General features: G+C 56.2%; 1 protein-coding gene across 1 annotated transcript; it reads left to right on the top strand.

The window, feature by feature from the left end:
- Window positions 1–1,974: 1,974 nt before the first annotated feature.
- FURIN (furin, paired basic amino acid cleaving enzyme) lies at window positions 1,975–21,539 on the top strand. The gene is made up of 16 exons (XM_081840526.1): window positions 1,975–2,282; window positions 5,880–6,214; window positions 10,640–10,738; window positions 11,747–11,842; window positions 13,535–13,663; window positions 14,168–14,244; window positions 14,597–14,685; window positions 15,704–15,876; window positions 16,004–16,216; window positions 16,318–16,418; window positions 16,546–16,649; window positions 16,753–16,870; window positions 17,661–17,840; window positions 17,927–18,051; window positions 18,976–19,092; window positions 19,846–21,539. Exons 2-16 carry the CDS (start codon window positions 6,035–6,037, stop codon window positions 20,388–20,390), a joined length of 2,346 nt encoding a protein of 781 aa, XP_081696652.1. The 5' UTR covers window positions 1,975–2,282; window positions 5,880–6,034; the 3' UTR covers window positions 20,391–21,539.
- Window positions 21,540–21,653: the final 114 nt, after the last annotated feature.

The following is a 21,653-nucleotide window of genomic DNA, read 5'->3' as shown; positions in this document are numbered from 1 at the left end:
AGGTGCATAGTTGGGAGATTGCTGTTTATTTCTTGAGGCTTAGGCAACCCTTTGTGCCACAGAGGCTACTTATCAGCCAAGGCCAATTCACTAATGGCAACCCGCCCTGGAGAAGGTAGTTAGTCAGAGCTGTCCATGCCCTGGCTGTGGTTTGATTACTGCAATGTGCATGGGGCTGCCATTGAAGACAATTTGGAACACCCCTGCTGCTTGGATTGCTGACAGGAAATGAGCGAAGAATGCAAACCTTTCCGATGTTGAAATAGCTCCCAGTGAGTTTCTGAGCCAATTCAAAGGGCTCTTTAAACCCTGACATGTCTTATCTGAACCCAGTCATTTGTTGGACCACCTTTACCTGTATCAATCCATCCGCCCACTGAGTTGGGCACCTTTCCCTGGGTGCCTCCACCACCCAAAATGTGGCAGATAGCAACAGGGAAGAGCCTTTTCTGTGGTGGCTTCTCACTTTGGTAGACCCTCCCCATGGTGGTCCACATGGATACCTCATTGCTGTCATTTAGAGAACTGGCAAAAGCATGTTGGTTTTCCTAGACTGCTACAACATTAACATATATTGTAAAAGCATGGTGCAACAAATGCAAAATACAGTACATACAGCAGATCAACCAAAACAGCATCACAACTCCAGTTAAGAACACCAATAGGATCTGATTCTCATTTGAGCTGGCATATTGGAGGTGGCAGAAGTGTTTGATTTTACCATTTATTTAAACTGACAGTTGCTTTTACAGTTTGTTGAATTATTTTGGTGTTTTACTTTCTAATGTTTTATTTAAATTGTGCTTTTTGATTCTTACTAGTCCCTTAGAATTCTAGGAACGCTGAAGATGCAGGATATAAATTATGGACATAAACTAAGCCTAGGACTGCAGCCACCTTCATTTTCTCAGGCCTGCCAGCTTTGCAAGGGAGGAGGGCTAGGACCCTTTGGCCACCTTCCTTTGAGCACAAGACGACTAGCACTGACTCCCAGCATAAACCAGCTCTCTGCTCTGTGCCACTTTCCGCTTAGAACTCTGTGCTTTGCTTCTGGACATCACATTTTAGGTCACAAACGCTGTATGTGAGGGGGTGCCTGATGAGACTGCCACCATCCAGCATCTCTGGAGCATCTCTCTGCTCGCTCGCCCGCCCGTGGGGGGCGGCCATAACAAGGGGGGCTCCCTCGTGCTGGCAGCTCTAGAAATGCAAACTAGGCACAAATTAACTGTTGCCGCTTCAAAGTAGAAAACCCACGGAGGTCTGAAAGTTAACAAAAAGGTGGAGCCATGAGAAGTGCAATTGAGCTTCCCCGTCCCACCCGTCTGATTTCTGGTTGAAGGAAGACGAACCACAGGGGACCGAATGGCGAAGGAACGGGCAGCTACCTGCCAAGGGAGGGAGAGGAAATAAGGTTCACCTGCTGGGCTAGATGCGGGTCTGATCTGACACAGCAGGGCTCGTCTGACGTTTCTGGGGGGATAAGCGAGCTCAGGGCAGCCAAGTTGTTTTGGCACAAGCACTTCGTCATCTCTCTGGCAGTAAAAGCATAAAAGTAACAAACAACTGCCCTCGCAGGGCACACAAAATCGGCGGCCGAGGCCGGCGCTGCTTCTGCTGCTGCGCAGGATTCCGGTGATCTGCTCGGGAGGCCAGCTGCTCAGCGCTCCGGAGAGGACCGCTCGCTCGCTTCATGCACGGGAAGCGCTCGGGCCAAGCCCGGGAGCCGCGGTCAGGCCAGGCCAAGCAAGGCGAAGAGCCGCAGCCTTGGCACAGGCGAAGGGCCGGCCTTGGAATTGGCGTGGCTGCTGACAGATGGGGCGGCCCAAAGGCGCTTCCAGGTTCCTTTTCTCTGCTCGCCCGCCCGGGGGGCGCCTCCTCCTTTGGGGCAAGCGGGCAGGGGGCCCAAAGAAGGCCCGCCTCTCCTGCTCGCTGCTGCAGTCGGGAGTGACGGCATCCGGGGGCGCCCGCCCGCTTCCCTGCCTGCCTGCCTGCCTTTTCGCCTGCGCTCTCGGTGCCCCTCGTCGGGAGGAGGAGCCGTAGAGGGCCGCCCCCTCTCCGGTCCGTCCGGCGGTTCCTGGGAGTAAACAAGCGCTGCGCCTCCGCCTCCTGCTGCTGCCCGCGGGGCGGGGGCTCCTCCGGGCTGGGCTTCCCGGTCCTTCCCTCCCGTCTAGGTGACGCTGCTCCTGCCGCCGCCCATAAAGGGGCCAGACGGGGCGGGCGGGCGGGCGCTGCCAGACGCAGGAGCCCTTCGGAGGAGAGGAGCAGCCGGCGGCGGCCCGGTAAGGCAGCGGCCGGTGTTTCGGGCAGGGGCCTGGGGGGGGGGGAGCGAGCTATCTAGCAGTCGGTTCGTCCGCCCTGTTGCTGCTGCTGCCCGTCCCCCTGGAGGCGACGGGACGGGGTTTTTCTCGCTCGACCCGCCTGGGCCCTTCCCGAGGGAAGCTTCCCCGACGGCCCTGACTGGAGAAGGGCTCGGCCAGGTCTTTCCCGACGGCGCGGCCGTGACGCTTGAAGCCGAGTAGTCTGAGGTCCCCGGGCGGCGGCGCAGGTGGCGCCTGGCCCTTGCCGGCCTCCCCGAGCAATGCCCACTCGGGGCATGGCACATTCCCGAGGCCGTCTTCAGCCGGGCCTGTCGGCGGCAGGAACCCCCAAGGGCAACCTCCCCTCTTTGGCGTGGCTTGTTTTCCTCCCTCGCCGTCTCCTCCGGCTTTCCGTCTTTAACCGCGGCGAGGGGAGGCGTGAGTCACCCTGCCTGCCAGACGAGCCTGGGCGGCCAGCTGCGCTGCGCTGGGGGGCCAGGCAGAAGTCGGCGTGGACGTGGCTTCTCGACGGAAGCGACGGCCCGGCTGCCCCGAGAAAGTTCCCCCGACCACTTCCCCGCCCCCTATGAAACGGGGGAGAGGGTCCCACGGATTGGACCCCCATTTAATAAGCAGAGAGAAGTGGGTTGCCAATATCTTGGGGTACCATACGGTAGGAGGGGGGGGAATACAAGGCCACCCCTTAGCTTCCACCGGGAAGGTGGGGATGGCGGCTGCCGGCTGAGCTGGCGAGGCTGACTGCTTTCTGTCCAGCTGCACTGTCCTCCCGCTTCTAAGGAAATGAGTCGATGCTGTCATAGCCCTGCCACTTCTGGGTGCTCTTTTCCCCAGCCCTTCCCTCTGTAGGTGTGCTGTCGCAAGAGCACCTGGATTCTGCCTGCTTGCAGTCTCCCTGGGGCTAGAAGGCTCAGCGGATGTTCCCGGGGCACAGGTGGCCTCTTCATGTGCCTAGGCTCATGTGGGGCAAGCTGGTGTGTGTGGGTCTGTGTCTTGAGGGGAATCCGAGTGTCCTGGAGGCTGAGGCGGGAGTGGGAGGGATTTAGCCAGGTGTACCTGAGTCTGCCTGGGGAAGCTCTCCAACTGGCTCTGGAGGGAAGATGTCAACCGTTCTCCCACCCCGATCGGTGCTCTTTCTTCAGCTGCTTGTGGACATAGTGTGGTTGTTGGGCCTCTGGTTTTCTGCCCAGCTTGGTGCTGTGCCCAAAGAGGTCACAGGATGAAAGTTCCTAAGCCACTTTCTCTCTGGGTCATGTATGAGGCTTTGGCCTCCACAGTCACTTACAGACTCCTTGTTAAGACCATTTTCATGGAAGACAATTTTACTCGGCTACAAGTGATCTCCAAAGAAGATGAGGCTTTTGTGGTGTGTCATGAGTTTGGGTTTGCATACCTCTAAGGGTTAACTCACTTCCCTTCCTGCTGTAAGAGACACTCTTCTGCTGCCTTGTTGCCTGGGGATGGAAACTCCTCTGGTTTTCCATTCAGACAGACTCTTCCATCTCCTCCTGCCTGGCCTGGCATGCAGCTGCCACTCCCTCTCCTCTTTATGGCATTTCAAAACTTCCTGGCATTGAACCACAGGAGCTGCTTCTGTTCCCCTATCCCTCTGGGCCCCTCAGTTAAAGGAATAAGCTTGTTCCCATAGAGCGAGGCATGGGGGGCAACATCTGTGTCCCTCCTCTTAGCCATATGGGAGTTGTTAAGCAGTGTCTTGAGGGCCCCTCACTTTGCAGCATTGTCTCAATGAACAAGTTTTATTGTCAGGATTTTAGATGTGGCAGAGCGGCCCTGGCCACAGACCGACCTAGAAGGGCCAGGTCATAAAGGACCCAGGAGCACAGCTGATGGCACAGGGTGTATGTGTTAGGAACTGGTTGCCATCTGCGGGGAGCGGCCAAGCCTGCTTGAGACCGTGATCTCAGGGGACTGGATTCTCCTTCAGGGGCAGACCAGCTGCTGTGCCTGCAGAATCTCCTGGGTTCAGTTCCCAGCAGCATCTCCAAGGAACAGGAGCAGGTGGCCAGTGCTGTTGGGAAAGACCGTCCTCTGTGCTTGAGACCCTGCCCATTGGAGGAAGCCATATTGAGCTAGGCGGACCAAAGGCTTGACTCTGGTGGTGGTGGCAGCAGCAGCAGCTTCATAACTGGTAGCACGGAAGCTCACCTCTGATCCGTCCCACCTTGGGTCACTTCTGGTTATGTGTTGTTGGCATGAGGGTTTGGGTGACATGGAAGAGAGGAGACTCTGGCCTTGCAGAGAGCAAATGATCCTTCAGGTTCTGTTCCAAAGTCTAAGTTCCTTATTGCTAAGCCAACAATGGAGTGCTTTGTAGTCTCTGTCTGCTGCATAGTTGGCCTCACAGTGGTCCTGAGTCCCAGGTTCTTCTTGTTCTTCCACCCAACTACCCTCTATCAAGTGTGCCTTTTTGATATTCCCCTGCTTTCTGTGTCCCTGGGAGGTGAGTGGAGCAATTTGCGTTCTGCCTGCCTTGGTGCAGAAGGTTGACAGAGCAGCATAGGGAGGTGGAACTGGGGTGACAGCTCAGGGCCAGATAGAGCTTTGAGTTTCCCCAAGTGTTGCAGGAGGGATTCTGAGGAGGTAATTTGTGGGCGTTGTTGGTCCCTGCCCATCTCTGCAGACTTGTTGACCCCTGTTTATCTTGTGTCTCCATAAGCCCCACCTCTCCCTTCTCAGTAGCTTTCCAAAGAAGTGTGGGAAATGCGGAACTGCAAATTTCCACATTCTGCAAGTATCTGCTTAAGATATTTTATACCCCTTCAATTAAAAATAATCATCCCAGGACAGTTCACAGTTGCCGATAACCATATGCAAATACAGTTTGCCAAAGTCTAATTGCACATTCTTCGCCCCCTCATAGAATTCCAGAGCCTCTGATTAGAGGAGGGTTAAGCTGCCTCAGCAATGGGTGTGGGGGGCTGATCCCTTCTTGGCTTTTCAAGAACCCGAGTCAGAGCCTCCCGGCCTTGAAACTTTCCCTAAAACGTCTTTTGAGCCAAGTGTGGCTTCCTCGAGTCACTCGCAGGTAGTTCAGCTGCAGCCCAGCCTCTCTCTTCGCTCAAGGCCTGTGAAGTAGGTAGAGAGCTCTTTTTGTCAGTTTCCCCCCGGGGCCAGCCTGGCCCAGGAGCCTCCTGCTGGAGTTTTCAGCCCTGCTAGGCCACCCAAGTGGATGAGTGCCTGTCTGGCCAAAAGAGCCCTGGACGTTCCCAGCCCCTCCTGAACAAGCAGCCTCTTCAGCTCTTGGGAGCAGGGCCCTTTTCCGGGGCAGGGTTAAGGGAGAGGATGAGGATGAGGAGGAGACACCTGATGGCCATTGGGGGGCAAAGAGCTCTGGGAAAGAATCTCAGCATGCTGGGTGCAGGAACAGCTTACTTGCCACACGTCTCTGCATCCTGGGGTGTGGGACAGACCTTTGGGGTGGTGGCACATCAAGCCTGTGCTGAGGTGCCCATGAGCAGGTCTCTGTGTGGCTCCTCATCACCATCCTGGCCTTTTGCTAGTCTCTGTCTAGGATCTGAATCTCTCCTTTTCTCTCCCCAGGTGCTGCACAGGTGACACCTTCGAGGTTTGCCTCCTGCTCTCCCTCTCCTGACCGCTAGCCCTGATGCTGCCTCGGACTGTCTGGGGCCTTGCTGGGCGGCAGAGTGAGGGCCTGCTTTGAGGTGCTCCCTGGGTTCCCCCCTTTCCCGGCTTTCATGGATCTGAGGCCACCCTGGCTGCTGTTGTTGTGGACTCTGATTGGGGCCCTAGCTCTCCTGGCCAGAGAAGTGCTTGGCCAGCACGTCTACACCAACACCTGGGCCGTCCTAGTCCCTGCTGGGCCACAGGAAGCAGAGCGGCTGGCCAAGAAGCATGGATTCCTCAACATGGGCCCGGTGAGTGATGCCTGCAGTCTCCCTGGAGCTAGTGCAACCCCAAACCTGAAGGGAAGCTGAAATGGGCTAAGGGAGGGAAGGAGCAGCCCTTGATGCAGGGCTTGGAAGGAGTAAAGAAAAAGGCCAGGTGTGGTGCTGCTGTCTTTAGAAGGGAGATATTTGAGCCATGAAACAAATGCTGAAGCTAAGAGCCTTGCTGGGTTTGAGGCACACCTGCTGCTCTCCTCATTGCAGGGGTCTGGGGGAGGGGCTCTTTTCCATGCATGGAGACACTGGGAGGTGCTAACAATAGAGGCAGGGTGTTTGGCTGTGGTGGGCGAGCTGGAAACTCCACCTGGGAAAGTCTGTTGGGTGTTCAGAGCTAGCTGAGATTGGGATGAGGAACCAATGTTTGCCCAGGTGGGATTGGCCAGCGACTATGGTGTCATATGATTGGTTTTCCTTCTCCTACAACCTCTAGTTCAATTTGCTTTCAGGAGTTGCATTGAGTTTTTTGTAGGCCTTTGGCAGAATATTTTCATGTGCTCTGCAGTGGGGCTGGCTGTGGTGGGTGGGAGGTGTTGCTTGATGTGCTGAAGGTGGAATGTGGCTCCAGTGGCAGCAGGCTGCTCTACCTTTTTCCTTGTCCTTTCTGGTTGAATGTGATTCAGTTAAACTCCCTACAGGTGGAAAGGTAATGCTTGTGCACCTTACAAAAGGGCATTTGTTGCTGCCTCTTGGAAAGCGACTTTTTGCGGGTGGCTGGTTGGCTCTCTTTGCCAAAGGAGCCTCGTATCTTGGAGGTGGTGGTGGGCCCAGCTGCCCTGTGTTGACGCACGACCAATGCAAGCTTTGCTTGGCATCAGGCATGGAGTTGCCAGTTGCATCATCTTCTGGGCAGATTTGGAAAGGTCAAAAGCACAGCTTGCCCCCTGAGGCTGTTTGCACTTCACCTGCATGTGGGATGGGACACTGTGTGCCCTGGGGCTGTTTGCCTACCTTGAGGCCATCCCTTGTTCTCATCCGGTGGGATTTCATGCCACGCTGTTTGCTGCCCTGCAACTCTTGAATCATTTCACCCTTGACTGGAGTGGGAAGACGTGGCATTGACCAGCATTGACAAAGCATATGGGATTGAACGGGGCTGATGAGCTTCACTGAAGCCCACCTAAGGCAGGGCTGACTGCAGGGTGGGACTGGCACTCGGGATGGATTGGATCTCTTGCTCCAGGGGGAGATGAGGGAGTCCAGCTCTTTTGGGGCTGGCTCTGTTGAAAGCACTTGCCATGTTGACAGGGAGGTGCAGCACCCCATTCCCACTTCCTCTCCTGGTCATATGGCCGCCTTAGAGAGAGGCCCAGAGGCTTCCTCACTTGCTGAGCTCACCAGCTGCTTTAGGGCTCACCCAGACTTCCTTCTGCACCACACTTTCCTGCCACAGGCCTGCACTTTCTAGGTCCGTGTCCAAGTGATTTTATATGTATGTGTTGCCGCTACCCTTGGAAAAAACCGCTGAATTGGAACAAAAGGGAATCCGTGGAAAAACTGATTACCATTTGTTCCAATTCAACAGTAAACAGTGGGTTTTCCCAGGGGAAGCAGTGAAACACACTCAAAAAACCACATGGACCTAGAAAGTGTGGACCTGTGCCTAGAAAACATGGCACAGCCTTGATGAGTCCGGACTCCAGAGTGAAGCTTGGTTGGGGGGCAGGACGGGGGCTTGGCCTGCTAGAGCATCTTCGGGGGACAAAACAAGCTGTTTCTCTGGAGCTAAGAACAACCTGCTGGATCAAGCCAAATGGGGCCCATCTATTTCAGTTTTCTGTTCTCGCAGTGAACAGTGAATGTCCTGCAATCAGGTGCCCCTTCTCGGAAACTTGTAAGCGGGACCTGAGCACAAGGGCAACACTCTCCTCCTGTTGTTTCCAACTGTGGAGGCAGAGCATAGCCATCCTGGCTAGTAGTCATTGATTGCCCTCTCCTCCCTGAATTTGTTCAATCCTCTTTTAAAGCCATCCAAGTTGATGGCCATCACTGCCTCTTGTGGGCATGAGTTCCATAGTTAAATTTCGTGAATAATGACTTTATTAGTCTTGAACCTTCCAATAGTCAGCTTTATTCGATGTCCATGCATCAGTTCTAGTGTTGAGAAGGGAGCAAAACTTGCTCTACCCACTTTTCCCCACACTATGCATAATTTTTATAAACTTCTATCACACTTTGGTCTTCTTCTTCGCATGAGGATCATTCCAGGCTGCTTGCCATTTGCCAGCTCCTGGTTGCAATCGCCCCTTCACCGCTTCCTCCCTCACCAACTCAAGGCCTCCACCGCCCAGGCGATGAGAGCCAGGCATTCTGGCCTTGCACATGAGGGAACAACCTTTCCCTGCTGCGTTGAACTATCCCTTGGAGCTGGATGTGGGTTCTGGCGGACGACATGGCAACAGAGCCTTCCGTTCTGGGTGCTGAGCTTCTCCAGAGCATCCTACCCTTCCAGTCCTGGTCAGATCCTGTGAGCCCAATGAGGGGAGGTGCTGTGCAGCAGCCTGGTGCTCAGGCTCAGTTGGGCTGGGGTGGAGGGGTAGAATACTCTGCAGAAGACCCAAGACCCCTGGGGCAGGGGGCACGTGGAGGAGGCAGTTATGCAGAAGTGGGCTTTCTCTGCCACTGGGCCTTTGATTCCGGAGGCAGGAAAGAAGCTGTTCAGTGAAATTCCTTTTGTTCATCTGTGAGGAATGTTTTGCCCCTGGCACAACTGGAATGGACCAGGGTTCAGTCCTGCACAGCCTAAGGTTCAGGACTGGAGCTAAGGAGTGGGGTGTCAGTCCTCTGTGGGTCATGCTTCTTCCTTCCTGCCCTGGCCTGTGCTGCTGTACCCCCTAAGTGCCCGTTGTGGCTCCTGGCTCCTTCCTAGGGCAGGCTGAGCAGGTTTGTGGCACCTGCGGGCAGCAGCCAAGGCAAGAGGCCCTGCGAAGGGGAATCCTATTTGTTTTGGGGAAAATAGGGCAGGGAGCCAGGGCCTGGTGCACAGCCAGGTGTGGGGCAGGCAACGACTAGCTCGGGGTTCTGAGGCACTCCAGGAAGAAGGCAAAGGGATCTGGGAAGAGGGGAGTCCCTTCCTTGAAGACCTGGGGCCGGCCCCAGCTGCCCAGTTGAGGGCTTGTGCTGCATTCAGCAAGGGGCAGGGGCACCAGAAGAGCCTCTCCTTGCTTAGGCTGGAGCCCACCAGGGTGGGGCACCTCCCTCTCCTCTCTGCCTGGCAGTGATGCTCTGTCTGCAAATTGCCCCCACCGCTGGCACAGTGCCAATTCTCGGGGCAGGAGCTGGTGTCCCCTTACACTTAAGCCCTTGTTTCTATGGCAAAATGCCCTGCAATTCTCTTCAGCTGTCTTCTGGGGAGGGGGGAATTGCACGACCCCTTTTTTTGCAGTTGAGCGTTAGGAGTGGAGGCTTCAGCCCCTGGAATGTACAGGCTGAAAGTCTCCTGGGAGGAGCCTCTGGTGAAGGGGTCTGCTGGGGCCAGGGGCTGCTGTTGAGCTGTGGACGCTGATAAATACTCCTGTACCCATCTTTCTCCAAGCAGACACAATTCCACGGTGGTTGTGGAGTTCCCTCTTTTTATCTTCACAGCAACCTTGTGAGGTTCGCTAGGCTAAAAGGGACTTCCCTTGTGAGCCTTGCAACCAAGAAGAGAATAGGGCAAGAGGGGTCAACCACAACTGCTGTGGGACCTCCATGCCTGCTTCCTTCCTTCCCTTGAGCTTCCTCTTTGCAGAGGGCAACCCTTTTGACCTGCCGGCATACCCTATCCTCCTGCTTTTGCCTTCAGTGGTGGTCTGTGCCCTGCTAAGAGTGCGGGTGCGGGAAATGAGAGGGAACATTCAGAAATTGTCACCTGGGAGGCTGCACACTGGACGCTGGAAGGGAGTAGGAGCCCGTCGCTGGCAAGGCTTAGGTGGGGGTCCCTCAAGTGTCCGCTTGGCATAGCTCTCCCCCCCCCCCCGCCGTGCCATCTCTAGGGAGGCCAGCAAGCTGCCCTTTTCCTTCCTCCTCCTCTCTGCCACTTGGGCCCAGCGCCATGAGGTCACTTGAGGAGCTGCTGCTCTCGCCCTGCCCTTCTTTTGAGGGGTTTGTTTAAAGATTAGAGATTTACATCAGAATCTTCTTAGCATCTTAGCCAGGCCCTGCAGGCGGCATGTGGGGAAGGAGCAGGAGCCAGCTGGTGGCCCTCATGGGGATGAGCGGTGGGGAGAGGAGCTCCTGGATTTGGCCTCTCCTCCCTCCCTTCCATGTAACTGGGTGCCAGCATGTGGGGCTATACTGGCCCATGGGGAGCCTTCCCTGGATGGGACCTCTGCCTTGTGCTATCACGGGTTGCCCTGCTTGGACCGACACATGGGAGATTTTTTGTCTCATTCATTCCTCCTTTCTCCCCCACCCTAGATCGTTGGAGACTATTACCACTTCCATCACCGAGGGGTGGCCAAGCGTTCCCTCTCCCCACACCGGTCCCACCACAGCTATCTGGGCAGAGAGCCACAGGTGAGTCCACAGAAGCAGGGAACCTGTTCCAAGTGAGAGGCAGTCACCATGGGGGTGCTACAGAGCACAAAAGCCCTTGCTCTGTTCAATGCAGGCCTGATGCTGCGCTGTAGGGCTTTGGCGCCCATTTCTCCTGGAGACAGCTGGGGTTGGCTCCTGCTTGAGGCTTTGGGCTGAGCTCCCAGGGTGGAGAGAGCAGAGGGGCTTTCTGCCTCCAGCTTGCCTCGACTGGGCACTTTTGTGCTCTGCACATGGCCTGGGGCCGGTTCTGGGATAGGCTGTGGAGGGTGTCTAATCAGGCTGGTTTTAAACCAGATGGGCCTGATATCCTGGTTCCATTTTGGGCTGCAGAAGAAAGCCCAGAGGATTAGCAGCCTGTCTGGGCCGCCTCCTCCCCTGCAATTCTGGCTCTTCATTACCCTTCCCTTCCTCCAGGGTGTCTCCGGCCACATCACCTTCACAACAATCCTGGGAGGCAGGCTGGGCAATACAGCAACTGGCCCAAGGCCAGCCAGGGAGCCTCATGCCTGGGGATGTGAACTGAATCCTAGCCTGACACTGCAATAACTGCAATGGCACTACATTGCTGCCACTTAGTGCAGACGACACAGAGCTAGGTGGGCCACTGGCTTGACATGGTCCAAGAAAGAGATGAGAGGCTGGAGCCCACCCTGCCAGGCATTTTGGTGGCTGCCTGAGTCCTTCTGGTCTCCCTATGGGTGGCAATAGGGGAAAGGATGGGTCCCCTCCACATTTGGCCAAGGATGTCCCTGGCCTGACTGACCCTGGTCCTCCTGGGCGTTGTGGGGTTCGAGAGTCCACTTTGTGCATGGCTGAACTGAGCTGCACCCCTGCGGGTGCCAAGATCTTTCTGCAAAGCATCCTGTCATTCTTGCCAGCAACTGTGCCCCTACCAGCCACCTCCATGGGGACCTGCTTGCTCCTCACACCCAAGGGTGCACTTGGGAGGCTGCCCTTCAGTGCCTTTTCTGCCTTTTGCCTCCTCAGGTGCACTGGCTGGAGCAGCAGGTGTCCAAGCGCCGGACAAAGCGGGACACCTTCCTGGAGCCCTCAGACCCCAAGTTCCCTCAGCAGTGGTACCTGGTAAGTGGGAGGGGGGGCGTGATGATGAAGGGAAGCAGAAGCCACCAGGCAACAGGCACTGGATTCTGCCCTCCCCAGGGCTGCTGCCAGCCATGCCCTTCCACCCACATGGTGGTTGGGCAAGGGCGCCCTGATGTGACTGCTAATCCCCTCCCACAGAGTTAATCACTCCCTCCCTCCCTCCCTGCCTGGAGGATTAGTGGCAGCCTGGGAACAAAGCCCCCTCCATGACTGAGCTCACAGGAGCTGCCACCGCCCCGGAACAGAATCTGCCCCAGCCCTTGGACTGCCAGGAAGTCCCAGAGGCCACTGAGGGGCACCATCCGGATCCTGTCCTAAAGAATGGGGCAACATCATTGCTGTTGTTGTTGCTAATTTATATATTACCTGCTCTTCACCCTAAGGTCCCAGGGCAGGTCATAGCATTAAAAACAATACAGGCAACTCTCAATTTACATGTGTTCAGCAGGACTGCACATGCATGCATTGCACCAAACCTGGAAGTGACTTTTAAAACAGCAAAAATGGGCCCTGAGAGAGCCCAGAAACAGTGCCCAGGAATCCCACAAGCCTTTGCAAGTGCAATCCCACAAGCCTTTGCACTGACCTTTGAGGCCTGTGGAGGGTTTGAATTTGAGAAAGGAAGTTTGGAGGGAGTGATTGTGGTGTACTTTGGTGGTCTGGTAAGTGGTGCTGGTTTTTCAAGTGTTTCCATAGATTTAAAGCAGTGTTTCCCAAACTTGGGTCTCCAGCTGTTTTTTCAGACTACAATTCCCATCATCCCTAACCACTGGCCTTGCTAGCTAGGGATGATGAGAGTTGTAGTCCAAAAACAGATGGAGATCCAAGTGTGGGAAACACTGGTTTAGAGGGGGGTTGCAGGCATTTCCAATGGTGTTTCAAGTATATGTGATTTCACTGATGCGGGCAGTGCCTCGGAACATAATCCCCACGTAAATTGGGAGTTGCCTGCATTACAAATAATTTAAAACAACTTCCCACCATAAGTGTCAGAAGCCAGAGGAAAGAGGTATGTCTTCGGCATTCTTCAGAAGCTGTGCAATGAAGGTGCCAGGTGCACCTCTTTGTGGAGGGAGTTCCACAGCTTTTAGGGGACACCACAGAGAAGGCTCTCTCCCAGCACGTTCTCTTTGTGCCAGTGGTTCTCCCCCAAAGCTAGGAGTCTTGCACGGTCCATTTCCAACTGGGGACTTGTCAGGCGTTGAAGGAGGTGTTGCTGCAGTGTTGCTGATTCTCCCCCACCCCTCCTCCCCACTGTAGAATCCTCTTTGCTTAGTATAGAATAGTAGGGCCAAGAGGCTGGAGCTGGCATTCTTCTGCCCCAATGAATATGTGGGGCTTGATCCTGCCACTTTCCAAGAAAACGGGAAGGGGTAGTGAAGGGAGCAGCAGCCAGCATTCCCCAATTCTCAGCTACAGGATCTTCCTTAAAGACTTAGCTGAGATTCCTGCATGGCAAGGGGTTGGACTAGATGACCCTTGGAGTCCTTTCCAACTCTGCAGTTCTATGATTCTGTGAGCCAGGCATCTGGGGTCTAGTTAGAGATGGTTTCCTCCACGCCACCCCCCATGTGACGAAACACTGCCACGGCTCCGTAGCCTTTAGAGTTGCCCTACTGGCTGTGCTGACTGGCCTTCTGCTCCCCCCACCTTTCTCCCTTTGCCCTCCAGTCCAATGGGAACCAGCGAGACCTGAATGTGCGGGAGGCCTGGCAGCAGGGCTACACGGGGCGTGGCATCGTGATCTCCATCTTGGACGACGGCATTGAGAAGAACCACCCGGATCTGGAGGCCAACTATGTGAGTGGGATGTGAGCGAGCTCCCTAGGCACATGCCGTGCCCACTTTGCAGGGCTGGTAGAAGGGGCCACGACTTTTCGTGAGACAACCCCCCTCCCACCCACCCATGCCGAGGCCACTTTTGCACGCAAGCTGAGGGAAGCTTTGTAGCAGTAACAAAATCCCAGAGCCCTTCTGAGCCCCATCAAGCCCTGCCTGTGAGCAATACCCGGACGGAATAAGCTCAAGCAAATTCAGCCTCTGGTTGTGGCCACCCGCAGCACCGCTTTGCATCACACATGGAACAGTGGTCCTTTCTGGACTCTTGGGGTCACAACTGGAGCTTTTGGAACTGGGAGTTTACTGCTGGTGCAGAAAACGTGATTGTGGGGAGGCCAATTCCAGCGGGGAAAGAGGTGATCCTGGGCTCTTTCGTTGTTATTCCTGCATTGCAGGTAGTTGGACTAGAGGGATCCCCCTGGATCCCTCCCAACTCTACAATACTGTAATTCTTCCTTCCTTCAGGATCCTGCCGCCAGCTTTGATGTGAACGATCAGGATTCAGACCCTCAGCCGCGTTACACCCAAATGAATGACAATAGGTGGGGAGCCTTTCCGGAGAGAGGTTAGACAAGGATGGGAGATACTGGGTAGGGAAAGAGGAACACCCGTTCTGCTCAGTCCTGGAAGCTCAGTCGCTGGGGACATGTGGGCTGGAAATGGCGCTGTGCAGAAGGAAAGGTGGATGGAGCTTCCTACCCCTGGGAATGCTGCAGTTCCCCCCTCCCCTCCTTTGCCCATTTGAACCCTGACTGTTCAGGCTGCACTGAGAGGGAGAGAAGTTTGGGGCAGGTTTGCTTGTCCCCTGCCCCCTGTTTTCTCCCTGTTCTAATGTATGGCTGCCAGTCCCTCCCCACCCAGCTCAAGTCAGACCTCCCTCTCTCCTTCTTACAGGCATGGTACTCGGTGTGCAGGTGAAGTAGCTGCTGTGGCAAACAATGGCATCTGTGGTGTAGGTGTTGCTTACAACGCCAAGATCGGAGGTAAGGAGGGCATCGTCTCCGCCTTGGGCTCTGCTCCTCATCCAGCTTCTCACACTGGGTTAGCTGCCCAGAGGGGGTCTAAAATCATAAATTGTAGAGTTGGAAGGGACCCCAAGAGTCATCTAATCCAACCCCCCTGCAAAGCAACAACAATAATAATAAATAATTTATTATTTATACCCCGCCCATCTGGCTGAGTTTTCCCAGCCACTCTGGGCAGCTCCCAATCAAGTGTTAAAAACAATACAGCATTAGATATTAAAAACTTCCCTAAACAGGGCTGCCTTCAGATGTCTTTTAAAGGGACAGGAGGTCGTTCCCCTGTCAAACAGCTCTTATACAGTGGTGCCTCGCAAGACGAAATTAATCCGTTCCGTGAGGCTCTTCGTCTAGCGGTTTTTTCGTCTTACGAAGCAAGCCCATTGACAGCTTAGCGGATTAGCGCTATTAGCGGTTTAGCGGCTTTTAGCGGATCAGCTGATAAGCGGCTTAGGGCTTAGGAAAAGGGGGGGAAAGGGGAAAAAACCCGGCAGGAACTTGCAAGACATTTTCGTCTTGCGAAGCAAGCCCATAGGGAAATTCGTTTTGCGAAGCGCCTCCAAAACGGAAAACCCTTTCGTCTAGCGGGTTTTCCGTCTTGCGAGGCGTTCGTCTTGCGGGGCACCACTGTAGTCCTCTTTCTTGTCATTTGACTCCATTAGTTTGGGTCCTGCACTCTGGAGCATCACAAAATAAGCTTGCTCCATCCTCCATGTGGCAGCCCTTCAGATATTTGAAGGTGGCTCTCATATCACCCCTTCTCCAGGTGAAACATACCTAACTCCTTCCACCGTTCCCCATAAAGCTTGGCTTCCAGACCCTTGATCATCTCGGTCACCCTCTTCAGCACCTCTTCCAACTTGTCAATACCCTCCTTAAACTGTGGTGCCCAGAACTGGGCACAGGACTCCAGGTGCGGCCCCGCCAAGGCAGACCAGAGCAGTGCCATTAGTGATGTCCATCTGTACCATCATCTTAGGTGTCCGCATGCTGGATGGAGAGGTGACGGATGCTGTGGAGGCCCGCTCCCTGGGCCTCAACCCCAACCACATCCACATCTACAGCGCCAGTTGGGGCCCTGAGGACGACGGCAAGACGGTGGACGGCCCGGCCCGCTTGGCTGAAGAGGCCTTCTACCGGGGCGTCAGCCAGGTGAGCCTGTGGTCTGCAGCCAGGGGAGGAGGAAGGGTGGCCCTTGGGGTGAGATTGGGCTGCTGCCAGGCCTCCCACCCCACCCCTAGTCTTGCCTCTGCCTGACTTGGTCCCCACCCCACCCCAGGGCCGCAACGGGCTGGGCTCCATCTTCGTCTGGGCTTCTGGGAATGGCGGGCGCGAGCACGACAGCTGCAACTGCGACGGCTACACCAACAGCATCTACACCCTCTCGATCAGCAGCACCACCCAGTATGGGAACGTGCCCTGGTACAGTGAGGCTTGCTCCTCCACCCTTGCCACCACCTACAGCAGCGGCAGCCAGAACGAGAAGCAGATTGTGAGTCTCCATCGAGCCTGACGGGGGGTTGGGGTTTGGGTGCAGGCTTTGGGTCACAACATGGAAATCACCCTGTGCCGCCTCCTCCTCCTTCTCCCCAGGTGACTACAGACCTGAGGCAGAAGTGCACCGAGTCCCACACGGGCACCTCCGCCTCTGCCCCATTGGCGGCTGGGATTATTGCCCTGGCGCTGGAAGCAAAGTAAGGGGGCCGGGAGGGAGGGGAGAAGGGCTTGTGGGGGTGGGGGTGCTGCTTTGGTCCCTGATGGAGATGAGGGCTTTGGCACCCTTGCCCTCTCCGGTGAGACACGGCTGCTCCTTCTCCGCAGCAAGAACCTGACCTGGCGCGATATGCAGCACCTGGTTGTGCAGACCTCCAAGCCCGCCCACCTCAACACCAACGACTGGGCCACCAACGGGGTGGGACGCAAAGGTAAGCAGGCGCCTGCCAAGGACATGTCACTCTGGGGTGGTGGCAGGGGGCAGGGGCAGGTCCTGAGCCTCTCTCACACCCTTCTTCCTCCCTCTGCTTGCAGTCAGCCACTCGTACGGCTATGGACTCCTGGACGCCGGCGCCATGGTGACTCTTGCCAGGAACTGGACCTCGGTGGGGCCTCAGCGGAAGTGTGTCCTGGACATCCTCACTGAGCCAAAGTGCGTCCCCACAGTGGAGCAGGGAGGGGGTGGCTTTGGGGTCAGGCCCTCCTGAGGAAGGAGGGGGTGCCAGTTACTGAGGGTGAAACAAGCTTGGGGCATCGGGCTCCTTGAGGACTAGACTATTGCGTCGTCTGTGTTTGAACATCGCACAGACAATGTGTAGAAATCCTAAGGAGCATCTGATCTGAAATGGGCTGTGGCCTAGAAATCGGGGAAGGAGAGGTGGCTGCAGCTTCCCTTGGCGTGGACTGGAACTGGCTGGAAGCGGCTGGAGAGAGAGAGGGAGGGAGTGTCCGTCCGTCCACATGAGCCAGACAGAGGAGGCTTTTCAAGGACAGGACAGAGCTGCCTTTCTCCAGGGTGTTTCTGCAGCGGGGGCTGCTCCCATCTCTTGCCCTGCCCTCCAAACACTGCTGAGTGCCAAGGACCGGGCTGGAGTTTGCTTTTCAGGCTAATTCTGGATATTTTGCTGCTGGTGGACAACACCTTATGGTCCTGTGGTGCTGGACCTCTGGGGATCAGAGGGTGCGGGGGGTGGAGCAGGGATGAGGCTGGGTTGGTGGTCCTTGCTAGAGCAGGCCAGCCCCAGCATTCCTGCCCACTGCAATCCTTTTTTTATCCAGAGTTCTGCCTTGCACAATCTGCCCTCTGAGGCTGCTGCTGGCTGGCGAAGCCTCCTCCGGCCAGGCTAGGGATCTCAGGTCCTGCGGGAAGGGGAGTGGCAGGGCTCTTGCTCCTTTCACATCCTGTTTCGGCCCTGACCATGGGTGCCTGTTGCCTCCTGCAGGGACATTGGGAAGCGCCTGGAGGTGCGGCAGAAAGTGGATGCCTGCCTGGGGAAGGCCAGCTATGTGGGGCAGCTGGAGCACGTCCAGGCCCGGCTCACCCTCTCCTACAACCGCCGGGGTGACCTAGCCATCCACCTTGTCAGTCCCATGGGAACCCGCTCCACTTTGCTGGCTGCCCGGTAAGCCCCCTGCCTTCCCTGGACCCACTCCCTTCTGGGAAGCTGCCTCTGCCCCCCAATGCCTCTCACTTTTGTCCTCTCCCCAGGCCCCACGACTACTCAGCTGATGGCTTCAATGACTGGGCCTTCATGACGACGCATTCGTGGGACGAGGACCCCACTGGCGAGTGGGTGCTGGAGATTGAGAACACCAGTGAAGCCAACAATTTTGGTAACGGGGGAAGGGCACCTACTTCTCTACACCCAGACCCACTTGTTGTGGCAAGAAAAATATTTCAGCCATCCAGCGCGCCCCCCCCCTTGTCTCAAATCCCTCCAGTCCCCGTGACAGCCACCTGTCATTTCTCCACCCCCTCAGCTTCCTCTGCTCCTTGTCACATCAGCTGCAATTTGGTCTCTCTCCCAGGAGCGCTGCCTGACCTCCCCCCCCCCCCCCGCTTACTGGGCCCAGCTGTGGGCATTCCCTCCCTCCCTCCCTCCCTCCCTGCCCCCCAACCCCAACAGCTGTTTAATTCCCTCTTGCTCTGTTTTAATTCCCTGTGACGGAAACCCCAGAAAGGGGGGGGGGGCTTCCCCAGCTGCCATCCCTGCCTGCTGGCTGGACAGAAGGAGGGAGGGATGGGGATGCTGTGCTGAGCTCCTGAATGTGGCCCCCTTCCCCACCTGTGGCCTCAACAGCAGCGGTTCACAAACTTGGTTCCATAAGCTGATTCCCAGTGTCCCGTCCCCCCACTTATCCTATAAAAAGCATTACTCAGAATAGCAGTTTGCACCACCCCCTTAATGGTAGATCATAACACAATAACATTCAAAACAATTAATTGCACCTTTATTCAAAATCCGATTAAAACTATTCAATTTAATTCCACAAAACAGATGACCTTGATCCAGCAATACCAGCTTTTCAGAGTCTGAAAGTCACCCCCTTGCCTCTTAGCGTCCCCCTCCCCCTGTAATCTCACCACCCAGTTTGGGAACCAGTGCTCTTCAGCGTTAGGCCCTTCTTGGGGGCTGTTGCGCAGCAGAGGGTGCCAGGCACAACTCCTTGACTGACAGGGAAGGGCTCTGGTGTGGGAGGAGGGCAGGTTGGGTGGCTCTGCCTCTTCCTCACACCTTCCTGCCCTTCCACCTGCAGGCACCCTCACCAAGTTCACTCTAGTTCTGTACGGGACGGCCACCGACCCCCCCAGCCTCTCCAACCAGTTTGAGAGCAGCGGCTGCAAGACCTTGACCAGCAGCCAGGCCTGCGTGGGTAAGTTTTGTTGTAGTTATTTGTTTCATTGCATCCATATCCTACCAGTTTCTCCAAGGAGCTCAAGGTGGCGCCACAGTCTTTCCCTTCCAACAACAACCCTGTGAGGTCGAGAGGCAGCGAATGGCCCAAGGTCACCCAGGGAACTTCACAGCTGAGCAGAGATTTGAGCCCCGGTCTCCTAGGGCATAGTCCAACCACTACACCTCCACTGGCTCCCAAACCTGCTCCACTCAAAAAGCCTATGCTGGAGCCCTGCTCTGAACAACAACAATTATTTTATTATTATTATTTATACCCCGCCCATCTGGCTGGGTTTCCCCAGCCACTCTGCGTGGTTTACAGCATATCTAAAACCATAAAACATCAAGTGTCTTCTGAAAGTTGTGTAATTATTTATCTCCTTGTAATCTGAAGGAAGGCATTCCACAGGGAGGGTGTCACTATCAAGAAGGCCCTCTGCAGTTGCCACCAGGGTTCCTCCCACTAGGCACTGCTCTGAGTGACTGGGCGTACAGAGGGCAGCTTTCATAAGCTGTCCAATGTGTTTGGTGCAAATGGGAACCATGCCATCTTCTGCCCATGTTCCTGGGCAAAGGGGGCCCCCACAGAGGGGGCTGTGTGGACAAGAGACCCCACACCCTTTCTCCACCACAGGTAAGGGGTGGACCTTGCTCCTTGGCGCTGCCTGAATGCTTTTTCTTCCAGAGCCTGGAGGCCTGAGCCCTTCTCTTGCCTCTTCTCTCCTTGCAGTGTGCGAAGAGGGCTTCTACCTCCACCAGAAGAGCTGCCTCAAAACGTGCCCCCCTGCCTTTGCACCGGGCACTGTGGCCCCCCCTCTGGAGAACATCCTGGAGCCCCAGCTGAGCTCCCGCCTCTGCGTGCCCTGCCACCCGTCCTGCGCCACCTGCCTGGGCCCGGAAGCCACCCAGTGTCTGTCCTGCCCGGCCCACGCCCACTACAACAGCCAGGAGCAGACGTGCTCCCACCAGACCCAGAGCAGCCGGGCCTCACCCACCCTCCTCAGGGAGGGCGTGCAGGTTGCCGGCGGCCCCTCCCGCTTGCCCGTGGTGGTGGCCATCCTGAGCTGTGCCTTCATCGTCCTGGTCTTCGTCCTGGTCTTCCTGGTGCTACAGCTGCGCTCCGGGCTGTGCCTGCGCGGGGTCAAGGTGTATTCGCTGGAGAGCGGAGGCATCATCGCCTACAAGGGGCTGCCTTCGGACGCCTGGCAGGAGGGGCCTGAGGAAGAGGAGGAGGGCGAGAGGACTGCCTTCATCAGAGACCAAAGCACCCTTTGATGAGCCTGCAGCCCCCCGGCGCATCAGGGGCAGGACCAAGGGGCCAGAGGCTCTACACCGGTCTGCTCTCTCAACCCCCCCCCCCATGGCTGGGTGGGGACCTTGGACAGAGGCACTCTGCGTGTGGGCCAGGATGCTGCTGGAGGACAAGGCACCCAGGCACCCTAGGCACTGGTTTTAACTCGCCAAAGTGATTTTTTAAAGACTGAACCAGTTTCTCTGCCTGCCTCCGCTGTGGTTGGAGGGGCATCTGCGCGGGGCTGCCTTCCTCGCTGCTTGGGGAGGGGCAGGAAAAGCCCCTCAAGCCTTCGTCTCTACGCAGGGGCATGGCTGAGAGTGCCCCGTCCAATGTGGGGCAGGGGGGTTGTTAAAGTGGCACAGGCCCCCAGCTCCGTCGCCTTCTTTCTGCCCTGCCAGCAGCAATAAGAGCCTGACTCCTCCTCTCTTGCTCCGTTCCGTGCCCTTCCCACTGATCCACGGAGCTTGTGCCACCGTTTGGGGCCTCTTCCTTGTGCAGCCGGCCACCTGCCTACCCATGCCTTGGTAGACTGGGAGGTGAGCTGGGCTCCTCCTCCTCTTCCCCTCCCCCCACCCGTGACAGTTGGGGCTGAGATGGACGATTGATGCCATGGGTGTGTCTCTTCAACCCAAGGCGGGTGGCTCCGCCCTCCCCCATGCCGGAGCAGGAATTCCTCTGGGGCCACGGGGAGGGGGCCTGGGGGCGGCGGCTGCTGCTTGACCACTGAGCTGTGCCCAGCCCCTCCCTGGATCTGCCCAAAGTCACTGGAGCTTCCATCTTTCCTCATGTGCCTTGTTCCCCCTCCTCCTCTTCTTCTTCTTCTTCCTCCTTGATGACAATCTGTTGCTGGTCCTGAGGTTGCACTGCCCGCCTTGCCTGCCTCTCTCCCTCCAGGTCTGTTCCCTGCTCTCCGCTGCTGGTGGAGGTGGAGGCTGTGCAGTTGTGGGCAGGGGAAAGAACGGGCTGCCCAGGACTCGTTTTCTATCATAACTTTTTTGGTGCACAAATAATTTCTTGTAATTTAAACAAGGAGCCAATTCCTGTGGCCAGTTGTTTTGTTTTTTTAATTTAATGGATGTGGATATAACGCTAGAGAGATTAAAGTTTATTAAATGTTGGAACTATGCAAACTTGCTGTGTCCTGCTGTGTTCTCTAGACAGAGCTTTTGTGTTGGTGGGTTGCAGGTGCCTGGCCATAGACACAGGCCCGCCTCACACCTCCCAGGCTGCTAACAGGTTACCTC

This window comes from Podarcis erhardii (assembly GCF_964252035.2).
Source record: "Podarcis erhardii genome assembly, chromosome: 14".
In the NCBI taxonomy this organism is placed as follows: domain Eukaryota; kingdom Metazoa; phylum Chordata; class Lepidosauria; order Squamata; family Lacertidae; genus Podarcis; species Podarcis erhardii.
Note: the sequence above shows the minus strand (reverse complement) of the source record. Positions and strands in the feature narration are given on the sequence as shown.